Source organism: Phalaenopsis equestris, unplaced genomic scaffold, assembly GCF_001263595.1.
Source record: "Phalaenopsis equestris unplaced genomic scaffold, ASM126359v1 Scaffold000002, whole genome shotgun sequence".
Classification (NCBI taxonomy): domain Eukaryota; kingdom Viridiplantae; phylum Streptophyta; class Magnoliopsida; order Asparagales; family Orchidaceae; genus Phalaenopsis; species Phalaenopsis equestris.
In genome coordinates, this window is record NW_018164444.1 from 15,555,777 (window position 1) to 15,571,635 (window position 15,859).

The window sequence follows — 15,859 nt, forward strand, 5'->3', positions numbered from 1 at the left end:
GTGTTCGGCTCGTTCGTTAAGAAACGAACACGAGCTTATTTCAAACAAACTAAATTTTAAACGAACCGAACACGAACACAAGCTTTGTTCGTTCGTGTTCGGTTCGTTTACACCCCTAACAACAGTGCATTTGCATGGGATTTTATGTACAAGTCTTACATGTTAAGATCTTGTGTTATAGGGAACAACTTTTAGAGAAAAATTATACCCTAAATAAATATAGGAATGTGAGATATGTAAATGTATAAGAATTGTGTCTCATATCTATGAAGATCTCTCTCTCTCTCTCTCTCTCTATATATATATATAAACTAATGCAATATATATACTGATAAAACTAATGCAATATATATACTATATACTGATATTGAGGAAATAAATTTTTTTTTCTCTAAATTTAACTAATTTAACATAAGTTTTTATATGTATGCACTTAAACTGTTGACGAGAATATTAAAACAATCGGGTGGCTCAGGACGATGGTTAGAAAATCGAAGCATTAGGTAATAAGAAAGTGATCCAAGTCGATCATCCAAGGACTGACAGTTCAGTTGAAGCCATCCGACATATTATGACGGGGGATTCAATTGGCAGATCACGCTTATCGTTCCGAACCGCCTAAATTCTTCACAAGGGCGCCCGACAACAACATATTGACCGATCGACCTTTTACTTCGGCAAACGCGGTCGACCGAGCTCAAACGTGTCGGCCAGCTATTTACCACCATATGTGAATTGAATTTGTAATATATATATTTGACAACAATTAATCGCGATTAAATTGTATTAACGACGATTTTCATAACCGTTCCCTCCTCTTTTCTTTAATTGTATAAATATACCTCTATAAATAGAAGGTAAAAGGATGAATAAATAGATCTCTCTCCTCTTCTCTACGGGTACTTCCTCAATTACTTTTACTCTCTCTCATCCTCCTTCTCACGAATCTAACTCTCGAGGAGTGTTTACAGAAAAAAAAAAAAAAAACAATCTAGGATATATATATATATATATATATATATATATATTTAAAAAGCTAATGTAATATATATACCATAATTGAAAAAAAACTTATTTTCTAAATTTAACTAATTCATCATATACCTTGCCACGCACATCCATTCTAAAACTACAGCATTGCACCGTAAAACAACCCAAAAAAAGCTACCTTTCATCATACGCAGCCGCAGCAAGAGCTCCAAAAGGCAAAAAGGACACTAAACATACCCTTAAACCTCCCCAGCGCTCACTCTTAACAATCATAACCTAAGCCAGTCTCACTGATTTCACCTCACGAACCCTACACAATCAAATTATTTAAAACAATTTTTTTTAAAAAAAAAATCACAATAACCCAACATACTTTTCATATCAGAACCTTTCACCAAATAATGATAATAAAAAACAAATCTTTTTCATCTCCTCTCTCCCTCTCTGTTTATTTCTAGTGTGTGATTCTCATGATTACACACTTAAGTGATTAGGGCTACAGCTACGCGAGGGGGATGGGCGTGGGCGTACTTATAAATGGAGAAGAGCAAGGCTTAGGAAGGGAAAAAGGTCGGTCTATATATGCGTCCAACAGCTTCAATGAATTGGAGCTACTCATAGCTCCATTCCCTTATTCCTCTCTTGTTCCATTCTACTTCCTTAAGTTGCAGCAGTCTGAAAATGTCATGCTTAGCCTCATCCGTTAAGTTCATTTACTCATCCCTCCCAACATTCCTTGCCACCAACTACACGCCATCTCAGCCACAAGGACAAACGCCCTTTTCCCTTTTTCAAGTATTGCTATAAATACCCCCCCACCCCTCCCTATGTGGTTGCCTATAGTTTTTATACATGTAATTATTGAATTTTTGTGAAATAAATTGTTTTTTAATAAAAAAATATCTCTCTTCTTTTTTTTAAAGTGTAGCACTAGTATTTTTATGATCGTTAAAAACTGATGCTTATGATAAATATATATTTCAAGTATGTGCTGAGCAATAACCAAAGGAAAAAAGTTGAGACATTTTTTTAAATTTTTAAAAAAGGGGCATTTATATACATACAGCCCAATTCTTATGTATTTAGATATCAAAAACCTAGACTTCATTTTTTACATTTATATCACGTAAATCTTTTATATCACAAAATTTCTTTTTAGTGCATGGGCAAGGTGTTCAAGGTGGGCATGTATGTAAAAATCGAAGTTTAGGTGTTAGAAGTGTTTGTTAGAAGTGTTAAAGCCCTAGAATAAAGTGGTATGTATATAAATCTTTCTTAAAAAAAAAATAAAAAAAAAATAAAAAGGTGCTCCTTTTAACGTCTAATTATTAGGTGCGGAGGGCGCACGCAGAGCTGCGCGCGCCCTCCGTAAGCAATAATCGCTCTTTTTTTTCAACTTCTCTTCCTTTGTATTTCTCTCCTTTCTTCATTTTCTCCCTCTTGCCAACTCTCTCTAAAATTTTCTCTCTAACCGAATCCGTTAAAAGAGAAAATATTACGTTAAGTGGTATGTATATAAATCTTTCTTAAAAAAAATAAAAAAAAAATAAAAAGTTGCTCCTTTTAACATCTAATTATTAGGTGCGGAGGTCTGCGTGCATCCTCCACACACAATAATCGCTCCCTTTTAACGGACCTTGAGCGACGTTTGAGGTTAGTTTTCATATTTCTATAAATACTCTCTATCAGAAATATATATGTCTTTGAAGTTGTTAACATCCTCGTTTATCATAGACCTAAAATAGGACTGTATCATCCAATTCACTATGCCCTCATAGACTAAAATGATTTTGCTTAGAAAAACAAAAGGTAATTGTACCACCTAATTTCTTTTTATGATTGCTATATTCTGAAAAAACAACTTATTAAAATAAATCCATCCGATAAGTATGCAGTAAACAATAGTTGAACTGAAGAATAACCACATTTAAAGAAATAGTACAAAAGCTGCTGGCTCCAAACAGACCTCCAGTGGCATTATAAGTCAAATATCTCCGGAAATTTTCGAAAATCTAAAAGTATTTTCTATTACAAGTATCTTTGAAGCCCTAACAAAAGGGTTGTGTCATCCAATCGGCTGTGCTCCAGTAAAAATATGGAAGAGAGCACAATAGTTTTTTCTTTAAAAAAAAATGAATCTTTTCATGCAAAACAAATATATATTATATCTACGGTGAACGCACATAATATTTGCTCCAAATCAACATATAAATTATGTAAACATAGATTAATATGATGCATAAAACTCTGAAGAGATTACACACTTGCATGCAAATGGAGATGAGAAAAAATCCCTACTTGATTTCACCAAGCCACCTAAACAATCAGCAACACATTAAAAAAAAGTGAAAGAAGCCAAGTTGAAAGAAGGAACAGAAAGACAAGAAAGAAGGATGAAAGCTACTTCATTCCAATTCTTACACTTGCATTCATTATTATAGAAGATCTCTATTAAAGCTCTCTCTTTTCCTATTGCCTTCAAGGACCATCTTACTTATATTTTAGTCTTTTTTTTAAGGCACATATAAACATATACCGAGTACGTACGGGTCAAACACACTAAGCTCTGCATAAAATTGGTACAGTAATAATTTATTCTCGCCCTTTTTAACTGGTCATTACGTTCAAACCCTAACCCTAGCTAGACCAGGCAAAAATCCCATTTTTCTAACTCGCATTCCCCTACAGAAATAATAAAAAAAGTCATTTCCAAATAACTGCAGATCAAAATAGAAAAAAATTCAAAATTTACTATGCTAATAATTAGAAAGAAAAAAAAAAGAGGGATTTTTATGAGTAAATACGTTGAAGAACAAATTATAAACTATATGTTTCTAAGCTAATTAAGAATGGAAGGAATTAAGAAGAAAAAAAAAGAGCTGATAATTATACATGATAGAGGTACATGGGTTCTGGAGAGGTCTAAGTTCAATGTAGAAGCTCCCTTTTCATCATCACCTCTGATGGGATTAAATCTTGTAAAAGCCCGTGATCGCGTAATCCGATCCCAATAGCCGCATCACAGTAACTCCGCTCACCGAACCCAGCTACAGAAATCGGCCGTTGCGGCGGCGCAAGCGGCGCAGGGGCGCCAGTGATCACGGGACGGAGATTCAACGGCTGTGATGAAAGAAGGTACGAGCTCTGTAGCTGGAAGCGGTGGAGATCGACCAGCTCCGGCGACGAGGCTGGAAAATGATGAGTGCCACGTGAAATTATTGGGCTCGGGTGAGTGTGCTGTCCCTCGTATGTGGTCACCACCACCGTCGGATCGTTGGATGAACGTTCCACTCTCTTCTTCACCCCGCAGAGAGCGCTCGTGCAGCGGTAATAGCTCCTGCATTCAAATGACCACCATGCCCTTCAATTTCAGCATAAATTACAAGCTACTTTAGCGGCATGCAGGTTAAGGGAGTTGGTAAATACGAACCTGGGAAAGGGGCTATTCTTTACAGCCTTCTGGCCGTACTTGCGCCAGCGATAACCGTCTTCAAGATGATCCACCTCGCTCTGTGTCAGAAAAGCGAATCGTGGCTCCCTCTTCCGCTTTTGCCCTTTCTTCTTCCTTCCCTTCGACTCCGACCCCCTGATTATCAGAATGCAAGAGACCATCTCAATCGACTTGTTCGTAATCGATCCAACACAAATGAATCAATTAATGAACGAATGCTTACATCTTCGCCTGCTCGAGCTCAGCGGCGTCTTCTTCAGCCTCCGTAGGATTGCACGCCGGCAGCGTTGGATCGGCGTCGGCCTCCGACGAAGAAGAGGAGATTGAAGATGAGTTCGGTGTCGCTGGGAAGTTTTGGGTCTCTGATGACTCCGGCGGCGCAGCGGCGGCAGAAGCTGAGGAGGCCGGAGGAGTATATGGCTCGGTGTCGAGCAGAGATTGGGGGAGATCGTGCAGTTCAAGAAGGTCGACGAAGCCGAACGATCCGCAGTCGCCGGAGTCCATTTGGCCGGCGAGTTCGAAGAAACCCCCACCGATGTGAGGGAAAGCGGGCTCAATCGCGTCGACGGAGAAGGGAGAAATCGCTCCCGCCATAAACTCCAGCTTATCTTCTCTCTTATCCGTCATCATCACTCCTTTCTCATAAATCGCCTTCGATTTCTGCCCTCGTCTTGTAGGGTTTTTCAGCTGTTCTAGCTTCAGAAAAGAGACGCAGAGAATTTTAGAAGCAAGGGAGAGTGAGGTTTCTTCTATAGTTTTTAAGGTGGAGTGTGCGACCGGCAATATGCGGTGACGATGGTACGGGTCCACCGGGAGGAGTGCAATAAATGCGGCCGCGGGCGCTTGTCTCGCAAGGATGCTGCCGGTCGGCGCTTTCATACGGCATTTCGGTGGGGTCAGCGTTCAGCGGTAACCGGTTCCGTGTGAAGGCGACCGGTGCGCACGTGCTAGATAACACTACGGCGGGGAGTGGTGAACGGCTTCGCGCGTGCGCGGTCCTCTTCGCTTGGCGCTCGTCGGACAATTGTACGGGAGCCGAGGAAGGCTGTAATGATCGTTTGATCTTGATCGTGCGGTATGGATTGCGCCGCGTGGGAAAGTGGTGGGGGTGGGGCGGTGGAGAGGGAGAAGTGAGTGTGGGAACCCGCAGCAAGATAGCGGCGACCGCGTGCGAAGGATGTTTTTGGTCAAACCGTTTTCTCATTTCATTTCCAGCCGTTCAGAATGGTGATGTATGATATTTATAAATTTAAATATTTAGTTAATTTTTCTTTTATATAAAATTGATATTTAAATATTAAATATTTATTATTTTATTTAAAAAAAACAAAATATTACATTTTGTTTTGAATATATTTGCCCCTACATTAACAACAACAAATCTTTATCCCGCTAAGTGGGGTTGACTACATTATCCTTTTTTCTAGATTGGGTCCTATTGAGTGTCCTATTTTCATTTAATTCTAATAAATTAATATTATTTTTTATACAACATGCCCAAGTAATTTTATGTCTACCTCCAAGTCGAATCTAAAACAATAACTCTCCTATTCGGAATAGTAGATGTCAACGTTTAATGTGACCAAACCATCTAAGACGACTCTCTAATTTTGTTTGCCACCGGGGCTACACCAACCCTATCACAATTATATTCAATTCGCATTTTGTCTATACGCGTAAATCCACTCATCCACCTAAGCATTCTCATCTAGGCAACACTTGATTTTGATTTTATGCTTCTCTTTCAAAGGCCAACATTCTGTGCATGTATATACCAAAGCTATTAGCACGGATCTCGAAGTAATCGAACGACCCAGAAGATGACTAGAAGATTGGGGCATCATACCATCCGAAAACCAACCACGTAATCAAAGATCGACCGACACACTCTGACGAGTGATCCGAATGGCAAACCACGCTTGTAGTCCCGACCAACCAAAGCGCAAGTAGGAACCCTTGATTGCAGCCAATCACCAACCGAGATTGACAGTCAACTGGGTGCTCGACCGACCAACCCATGGCATAGTCAAGCCTCAGCCGGTCCTCTCAATCGACAGAATTCAAGCAAGTTGGTCAGCTAATTACTACGATTGATTCAAACATCAATTGTATTATGAGTGGTTTCCATGACTTCTCCCTCTTTTATGTAATCGTACAAAACACTCCTCTATAAGTTGGAGGCAAAAATACGAATAAAGAATTTCTCCTAGGTCTCTCTACAGGGAATTCTGGACTTGTTCTGCTCCCTCTCTCTCCTTCCTTTGACACGTTAAAACCTCGGGGCGTCTTCACAAAGGACAATATGAGATTTAACATTCTAAAAGGTGGTGCAGTGAGCGTGGATCATGCCACAGACAAGAAGTGGAAAAGATACGAAGAAGAAACCTCCCAAAGAGAGATATCACACATGGAACCTAATAGAGATGATACCCAACCGAGCGTCCATGCACAAGCCCATGTTCTACAAGCCCAAATGACTCTCATGATGGAGTAATTTGAGGTCCTTCAGTAGCAATAATCCAAAGGAATGACTAGATGTCTCTTTTGGAAACAGAACCTAAGGGGGCTCATCCCCAAAGGGCCCAACTGAGGAACCTGCCTATTCTAGACAACCAGGTCAGGAACCAATGAACAGAGGGATAAGGCGAGTGCCAACACACTGACACAGTGATGTCTGCACAGGCTAATAGATGATAGGAAGGGCTGATGCGAGTGCCTGTCCAATCGCTCGCAAGATGGGCTTTTACTCACCAAATCAAAGAGGCGGTACCCTCGCCCAAGCTAATGATCCCTCACCTGGATTCTTATAAAGGGAGGACTGACTCGATCGACCACGTAACATCATTTGAGTCATTGATTCTACTATTGATTGACGACCCCATAATTTGTCTACTTTTCTTAACCACTTCGAAGGAGTCGTCCCTTTGGTGGTCCAATGTTATGCCAATAAAAACCATCCCAAATTATTAAAAATTTAAAAGTCTCTTTATTTCACGCTTCTCAAATGCACAGAAACAGAGGAAATACTTAGAAACCTTGCTCGACCTCAAGCAAGGAGAAAAGGAGAGCCTATAAGCCTACATCACTTGCTTCCAGAACGAGATGTTGAAAGTTAAAGACTTAAAACCTGGTATATTGGTGTTGAGAATAATCATTAGGTGTGATCAAAGTCTAACTTTGGTGACTCACCCCTTCTCCTTTGGAACGAATGTTGGTGTCATCGAATTGCCAGAGCAAGCTCCATGGGTAACATAGGGCATCCTCAACATATAGGAAGTCAACTTGGGCTTCCACTGGGCTAGAACCTCAATCATCTCAACTAAGGGTTGAGGGTTTGTGCTTAACCTCAGGGAATCCTAAGTGTATGTAGGATTGGTTCAAAGTTCTATATGAGGGAGTTCCATCTCTAGTATTTTAAGAAGGTCACTAGGAAACCCTAAGATTAAACCTAGGTTTCTATAGAGAGAGAAGAGGTCCTCACAAAAGTGAGGTCAACAACGCTATCAAGTAAACTTTGTAAAAACACACCCAAAATAAGGTGTAACAACACACCCCGATGATAGTCTAGCAACACACCCCACATACGACGTTACATCACTCCCAAAGATGATGTAAACATGTACTATAATATAGTGTAACGACTCAATATAAAGATGGCATGACAATTCACCCTATATAAAATGCAACAAAGCACACACCAAAGACGATGTAACAATGCACCCTAAAGATAATGACCTTATCTGAACTCTTAATGTTCCCTCCATGCAACTTGCGACTTCAGTCCTTACAACATAGTAACATCATCACAACTCACCATCACGACCTCTGCCACCAACTATGACCTATGTGGCTCACAATTTATGCAACTTTTGACTCCAGCCCATACAGCCTATGAATGTCATCACAACTCACCACTACAATCTATGTGACCAAATGTGACTTATTTTGTCCATATCTCGTGCAACTCCTGACTCCAGTCTCTATGGTCTATGGACATCATCAAAGCTTACCTCTATGATCTATGTGACCAACTGCAATCTATGTGGTCCACAACTCATACCACTCTCGACTTCGACCCATGCAGCCTAACGATGTCATCGCATATCACCAATATGACCTATGTGACCAACTACGACTTATGTAGTCCACAACTCATGAAAATCCCTACTCTGACCTCTATGGCCTATAGATGTCATCACGACTCACCTCTATGGCTTAAGCGTCGACTTCGACCCTTACAACCTATGGATGTCATCATAGCTTACCACTACGGACCATGTGACCAACTGCGGCCTACGTGGCTTACAACTTGTGCAACTCTCGACTCCAGCATCTACGACATACGAACGTCATCACAACACACCACTATGTCATATGTGACCAACTATAGTTTACATGCTCTACAACTCATGTAGCTCTAGGCTTCGGCCCCTGTAGGCAGCATAAATCATAAAAAATCATCACTACAGACTATGTGACCAATTATGACCTATGTGACTCACAACTCGTGTAGCTCCCGACTCTGATCACTGTGGCCTACGAACGCCATCACAACTCAACACTATAACCTATGTGACCAACTACAACCTATTTAACTTACGTCTTGTCCAACTCCCGACTTCGACCTCTGCGACCTATAGACGTCGTCACATCTCACCACTACGATCTACGTTGTCTAAAGCTCATGTAGCTCCATACTTTGGCCTCTACAACTTACGAACACATCATAGCTCACCACTATGGCGTATGTGACCAACTATGGTCTATAGTCTACGTGGCTCACAACTCCTAAAACTTCCTACCACAGTCTCTGTAGCCAACCGACACACCTGCTGCAATCATCTGCGGTTCACACGACCAACTAATACAATGACTTTCAATTACACCTCTACAACAAGCTGACGCTACAACCACCATCCACAAAATTCACGGCGGACTACCACCTCTATAGTGATTGCCTACGACCCTTGCAGCCTATTATCATCGAGAACACCATTAATTACAGTCAGATTACAACTATTATCGATGAACTACTTGTAACATTTAAAATGATCAACTTTATAACTATATCTTCCCTAATTCAGAAGAAGATTGGATTTCTATACTCATCATTTATAATGGATTGTTTCAACCGAGCTAGGCTCCATGACTTTCTTCCCCTGTCAGGGTGTTCCACAAAAAAGTCGAGATGTCTCTTCCTAGTTACTTCTCTTTAATTATCTGAATGTGTACTGAATTTTCATGTAATGCTAAGACGATAATTCATTACTAACTATTGCATACCTTTTGATACGCGCAGACCTTTCAACACGAATCAAATAATAATGTTTGTACTTTGTTTGCATGGATTGTCATATCATAAATCTTCTTTATTAAACTCATAGCATTTCCATGGAAAATTTAATCTAATAAAAATACGATCGAGAAGCCTACAAAATCTTAAATAATGGAGAATATATATTTGTTAGGGATAATAATATATAGACCATCCGAAACTTTGATTTTTTGAAATTAACCACTCATTTCATTTTTTGAACCGAACTGATGTGTTTCAGTGTGCCCCAATCAAACTACTGAGTTCGATAAAAAAAAAAAAAAAAAAAGTATGAGTGAGCTTTACCATGAATTTTGACCAATCAAACTACTGAGAATTCGATAAAAAATAACAAAAAAAGTATGAGTGAGCTTTACCATGAATTTTGATATTTGAGTGAGAACTTGAAAAATGGGCGAAAGAGGATGGCTGATTTGCAAATAACAACTTTAGGGGGTGATACTTATTTATTTACAAAATGTGACCTTTTGTTAAAACTATTAAGAAAAAGGGCATGGATATAATTTTTACAAAGAAAAAGTAATAATGTAATTATAATATCATTTATTACATTATTTTTAATAAATAAAAAATAAATTCCTAAAGTTCTAAAAAATTTAGCATATAATCTAATTTTCTATATTTTTCTACTAAATAAATTCGCCCTTCTTACGGCATACATTTTGGGAATTAGTCCAAAAAATCCTAGTTCGTTCAACTAGCAATCAAGACCCCGCGGGTCTTCAGTATGGAATAATACATGGCTTCTCAAATTCGCCCATCCATTCATTTTACTTTATGAAATTTTAATTTAATAATAATATGTCAAATTAAATTATAAAAGAAAAACAGAAACCAACCCTAATTTTTTTTTTTCATAAATTAAGAGCAGAAATAAAAATCCAAAAAGATAAAAAATTGAACCACCAAGTAATAATTTTTTTATTTTCTCCACCATTTTGTGGCGATGATATGTTCTCATGGTGGTGACAAACTCCTCTCTCTCGACAGAATGAATTGTGTCCTTCGACCCTGACATGGTAATCGTCATGTAAACTTACTTTAGAAATCGTCTCAAAAGATTAAAGTCTAGTTCAGACATGCAAGGAACACAATGCTATCACTTGGGATTTCTTGCTCGACTCATGATATCGGCGAGAAATCCCGAGCATACCACTTAATTTCTATGTATTTATAAATCTAACATGTAAAGTGCTACTTTGACTGCTTTAGGGTTTTTAATTTTACATACCTACTACACAATTCTTACGTATTAACATATCTCACATCTTAATCTATGTATTTATAAATCTAACATGTAAAGTGCTACTTTTACCGCTTTAGGATTTTTAATTTTACATACCTACTGCACAATTCTTACGTATTAACATATCTCACATCTTAACTTTCATATTTACATGCATATCACATCACTTTGGTGTTTTAAAACTATGCATGAAACAGTGTATTTCAATTTGAGAGAGTGGTAATATTGCTATTTATGGTGTGATGTTAATAAATTGTGTGCTGTGTGTAAATATAAAAGTTAAGATAATAGATACGCAAATACACAATAAGGCTTTTTTTTGATGTGATATTAAATATTTGAATGTTATGCATGTAAATATGAATGTTTAGGTGTGAGATATGTAAACACATACGAATTTTGTGCAATGTAAGTAAATGCTTCTTTCTTGTTTATGGTTGAAAAGATGTGCCTACATACCACTTAATTCTCATGTGTTTACATATCTAACAGCTAAACTTCAATTTTTATAGTCACACCAACTTAGTTCTGCATGAAAAGTGTATTTTTCTGTTTAAAAGTTAAAAAAGTTGGAATTTTTGATGTGATATGAATGTAGGGATTTTAGGGTGAAATTTGATTTCTTGGGAACCTGAGTCAAGTAAGTTTAGGTTCACGTCAGACTAGGTTGGGTCACCTTGCTAGAGATTCAAATTTTCTTTGAATGGTGAAATAAGTCGGTTTCATGTTTCTAGGTTGCTAGTGTATTTGCTTGACGAGTGAGTCAATCTCTTATCTTAAGTAGAGTAGAACTAGGTTATTGCTTTGATGATCAAATGGGGTTTTCGACTCCATTTAGACTGTCCCTTGAATCAAACCAAGTAAATTCATTTTTAAGTCTTCTTTATATTTGTTTGCAAGTCAAATTTAATGTCCAAGCCGACCACATCCACCAAGCTTGAATTTTGTACCTTGTCTTCCCAATTTGACTTTTGATTTATGCGTTATGATTCTAAACCCTTAATACATGGTATGTGAATCAATCATTACATACATACCTATATACATTAATATATCTATTTAATTGATGTGTCAAATGTGTTTATCCTTAAATCCATAGGGCGCCGATAGACATCCAAAATTTAAGATCATAGATATAAAATGGATTGCATCCAAATACAAAATGACCAACTTATGAGTTCTTAAATTATGTTGAGTATAACAAGCAAGTGGTATTATAACATCCCTCTTTTCTTTGAGAGGGTAAGTGTTTTTGCTCATGTGCAAAGCATTGAAATCTAACAATTTTAACACTAGACAAAGAACAATTACATTTATACTGTAGGAAATTTCATCCAAATTTTTGGACTTCACATGATGACTATGAATCACATCTTGATTATCAAGTTGGCGCTTCAACTAGCTCTTAACACCCAAGTGAGTATGATTCTGATTTATTTGAAGAAAAGGTTCTCAGTGCATTAAGAGTTCAATTTTTTGAGCAAGGGGATAAAGTTGCGCCACCAAATAGAAAAGCTTAGAAATTCTATGAATTATAGAATGCTGTATAACAACTATTATGAGAAGGTTACACCGTCTATTATGAGTTATCAATAAAATTAGATGTCTCAAGAAAATTTTAATCAGGTTGCAAGATTACTGAAGAATATAAGTATAAAAGAAACTTGATTACCAGAGGATCTATATGAATAAAAAAATAGTGTCAAAGTTAGGGTTGACATTATAGAAGATAGATTACTATATTAATAACTGTATGTTATTCTACATGGCTGATGCAATGAAGACAGATCTCTTATGACAGTAAAATATTTGAACTATAGGCATGGAGAAATAAGAAACAAAAAATTTCTTGCCGCTCATTACACATATTTAAAGATTATGTGTCTTTATGTGTATTGCTGCTCATATGAAATGACAAATGAGAGGTAATTTGGTTTTTTGAGAGATTCAACAAATGGAGATGCATGGAAGTATTTTGATTGTACGTATTCTCAGCCATGCAATATTAGAGTTAATTTGTTTGTTGATAGTTTCACACCATACAATCAAGTTGCCAGGTAATAGTTAAGCCGTACAACTTATCACCTGAGATGTGCATGACTATACAATTTACGTCTCTCACATTAATAATACATGGTCAACATTGCTTAATTAAAAAAAATTAATATATAATTGTAGCCTTTGATAGAAGAGTTTAAAATATTATGAGAAATATGTGTGGTCACTTTTAACATTACTATAAAGCATAACTTTCAAATGAAAGTTGCCCTGATGGGGATTTAGGTAATTTTTTAGCATATGAAATGCTATCAGGATGAATCACTACAAGAAAATTAGCTTACCCATAGTATATGGATCATTCAATCCAAAATAAGGAGAGAAAAAATTATGATTTGATTTCCATCAAATGGATCTTCAAAGCTGTCTACGCGAAGTCCACATAACAAAGCTCCCCATGTGTTCCTTTTGTTTGTCTCCATCATCGTATGCCTTGACCTTCCGATCCCTTATCTCTTTAGATAATACATGCAATATGGGAGAAAGAGTTATTCGAAGAGAGAGAGAGAGAGAGAGAGAGAGAGAGAGAGAGAGAGAGAGAGAGAGAGAGAGAGAGGGAGGCTATACTATGGTGAACAGGCTGGCGACTCCACACGACAAAACGACGCGATAGAATGACACACAACGACGGCGAACAACCGACGACACGAGGCTACAGTCGGAGTGAGTAGCGATGAATTTGAGAGAAGCCGTGAGGGAGAGAGAAAGGGGAGAGGGGAAGGCGCGATGCTTTCAGGCAGAGGAGAAATTGAGCGCGAAAGAAGATGAAACTTAGGTGGGCAAGATATGCAAATTAGGTCAATTGCGTTGAATTTGCGACAAAGTTACATCAAATTATTTTGACACTAAGAAGTAAAGTATTTGTGTTGAGTTTTTCGATGAAATTGTTAGGTATGACTCATATAACATAAATGAGACAGATGCTGAAGCAGAGTGGAGCGAAATGATCAGTCCAATCGGGGGAGTTTCATTATGTGGGTTGGGGGTGTGGGGGTAACACCCTGCAGTTTGGTAGATGAGTAATTTAAATAATTACATATTGTACTATAGGGTTATATATATGTCCTGATTGTAACCCTGGCTGAGTCCCTGAGATTATGAATCTTATATTCTGCACTCTTTTCTGAATATTGAAAAGGAAGTCGTTGCTCTGCTCCCGAGGATGTAGGAATCTTTGCCGAACCTCGTAAATTTCTGCGCGTTCTTCTGGATTTGTGTCGATTCCTATTTTTCTTCGCTCTAATTTCTCAACAAGTGGTATCAGAGTGAGGTTCAGGGCAGGGAAGAAAAATTTCGGCGGTGCAGGAATAAAGAAGATTTTGGCAGAGGAGATTGACAGTTAGGGAAGGATTTTGGCAAGGTTCGCGACAGCTTTGATTTCGGCGCAGAGGAAGTTTGAAGACGAAAAGGGCTTTGGACGGTTTAACAAGAAGACAAGGGCTTCTTTGCGTAGGCTTCAAGTGCGACACTAGGCGCGCGAACAGTAGGAGTTAGGCGAAGCTTCGAAGGAGTAGGCGCAGGAAGACATCAACGAGATCGACAGAGGCACAAGAAGGCATCGACGAATCGATAAAGGAATCACGGTGTTTGCAATCATGATAGAGGAATCACGGCTTCAGCTTCAGCGGTTGGGATGGGCTTCAGTTTGACGAGAAGTTTCAGCGCTAGGCGAAGTCACTACAGGCAGAAAAGGAAGGTTTGACGTCAGCCTGGAGTGGAGGCGAAAATTGGAAGCTCCAATTCTGCTTTCCTTCCAGAAAAGCTCCGCCTCCGCTCTCTAGAAAATGTCTGCTTTCCTTTTTCTGCTTCAGCGCGATTCAGTGATTCGCACTGTCGTGCAAACTGCTCCTCCGTGCAGCTTCCAAACTGAATCCCGCGAACGCCTCTTGCGCGAATGTCTACGTCGGCGCTGAAATCCCGTGCGAAACTCCTCCTACAAATTCCCACGTGCAGCGAGTTCCTCATGCTTGAATACTCCCTCTCGTGGAGATGGAAGATTCCTTGATTCTCCTCCTGCAAACCGCCTTCAGCTTTGCTTTCGCAAACTATTGCGTTGACAACAACCTCCTACAAACAATCCTTCGCTCCATCGTCCGCCAACTTCCTGCAAACGCCTTCGGCTTCGCCTTCGCCTTCGCAAATCAGTCGTTCTGCTAGATTTGCGCCCTTCACAAACTCCCTGCTGTCTGCTCAAACAATCTGCCACGAACCGCCAAATTTTTTTGTTGAATCGTAGAAGCCCCGAAACTCACCGAACTCCTCTACCCTAGCTGCCAAATCTCCTCTGCCCTAGCAACCACATCTCCTCTACCCAAATCTTCTTTATTCCTGCGCCGCCAAAATTTTTCTTAACGTTGCTCTAGAACTTCACCCTAATTTCTCAACAAGTGGTATCATAGCGAGGTTCTAGAGCAGGGAAGAAAAATTTCAGCGGCGCAGGAATAAAGAAGATTTTGGTAGAGGAGATTGGTGGCTAGGAAAGAATTTTGACAAGGTTCACAACAATTTGAATTTCGGTGCAGATGAAGTTTGAAGACGAAGAGGGCTTCAGATGGTTCGACAAGAAGACGAGGGCTTTTTCGCGAAGGCTTCAAGTGCGACACAAGGCACGCAGACAGTAGGAGTTAGGCAAAGCTTCAAAGGAGTAGACATAGGAAGGCATCAACGAGATCGACAGAGGCGCAGGAAGGCATGAGCGAGATCGATAGAGGAATTGCGATAGGAATCGCAGTGTTCACGATCGTGACAGAGGAATCACGGCTTCAGCTTCGGCAATTCA

General features: G+C 39.0%; 1 protein-coding gene across 1 annotated transcript; it reads right to left on the reverse strand.

Moving 5' to 3' along the window:
- Nucleotides 1–3,918: 3,918 nt before the first annotated feature.
- Nucleotides 3,919–5,335, reverse strand: LOC110032003 (probable WRKY transcription factor 71). The gene is made up of 3 exons (XM_020735536.1): nucleotides 4,665–5,335; nucleotides 4,421–4,576; nucleotides 3,919–4,327 (listed from the first exon to the last, which is right to left on the reverse strand). Exons 1-3 carry the CDS (start codon nucleotides 5,318–5,320, stop codon nucleotides 3,919–3,921), a joined length of 1,221 nt encoding a protein of 406 aa, XP_020591195.1. The 5' UTR covers nucleotides 5,321–5,335.
- Nucleotides 5,336–15,859: the final 10,524 nt, after the last annotated feature.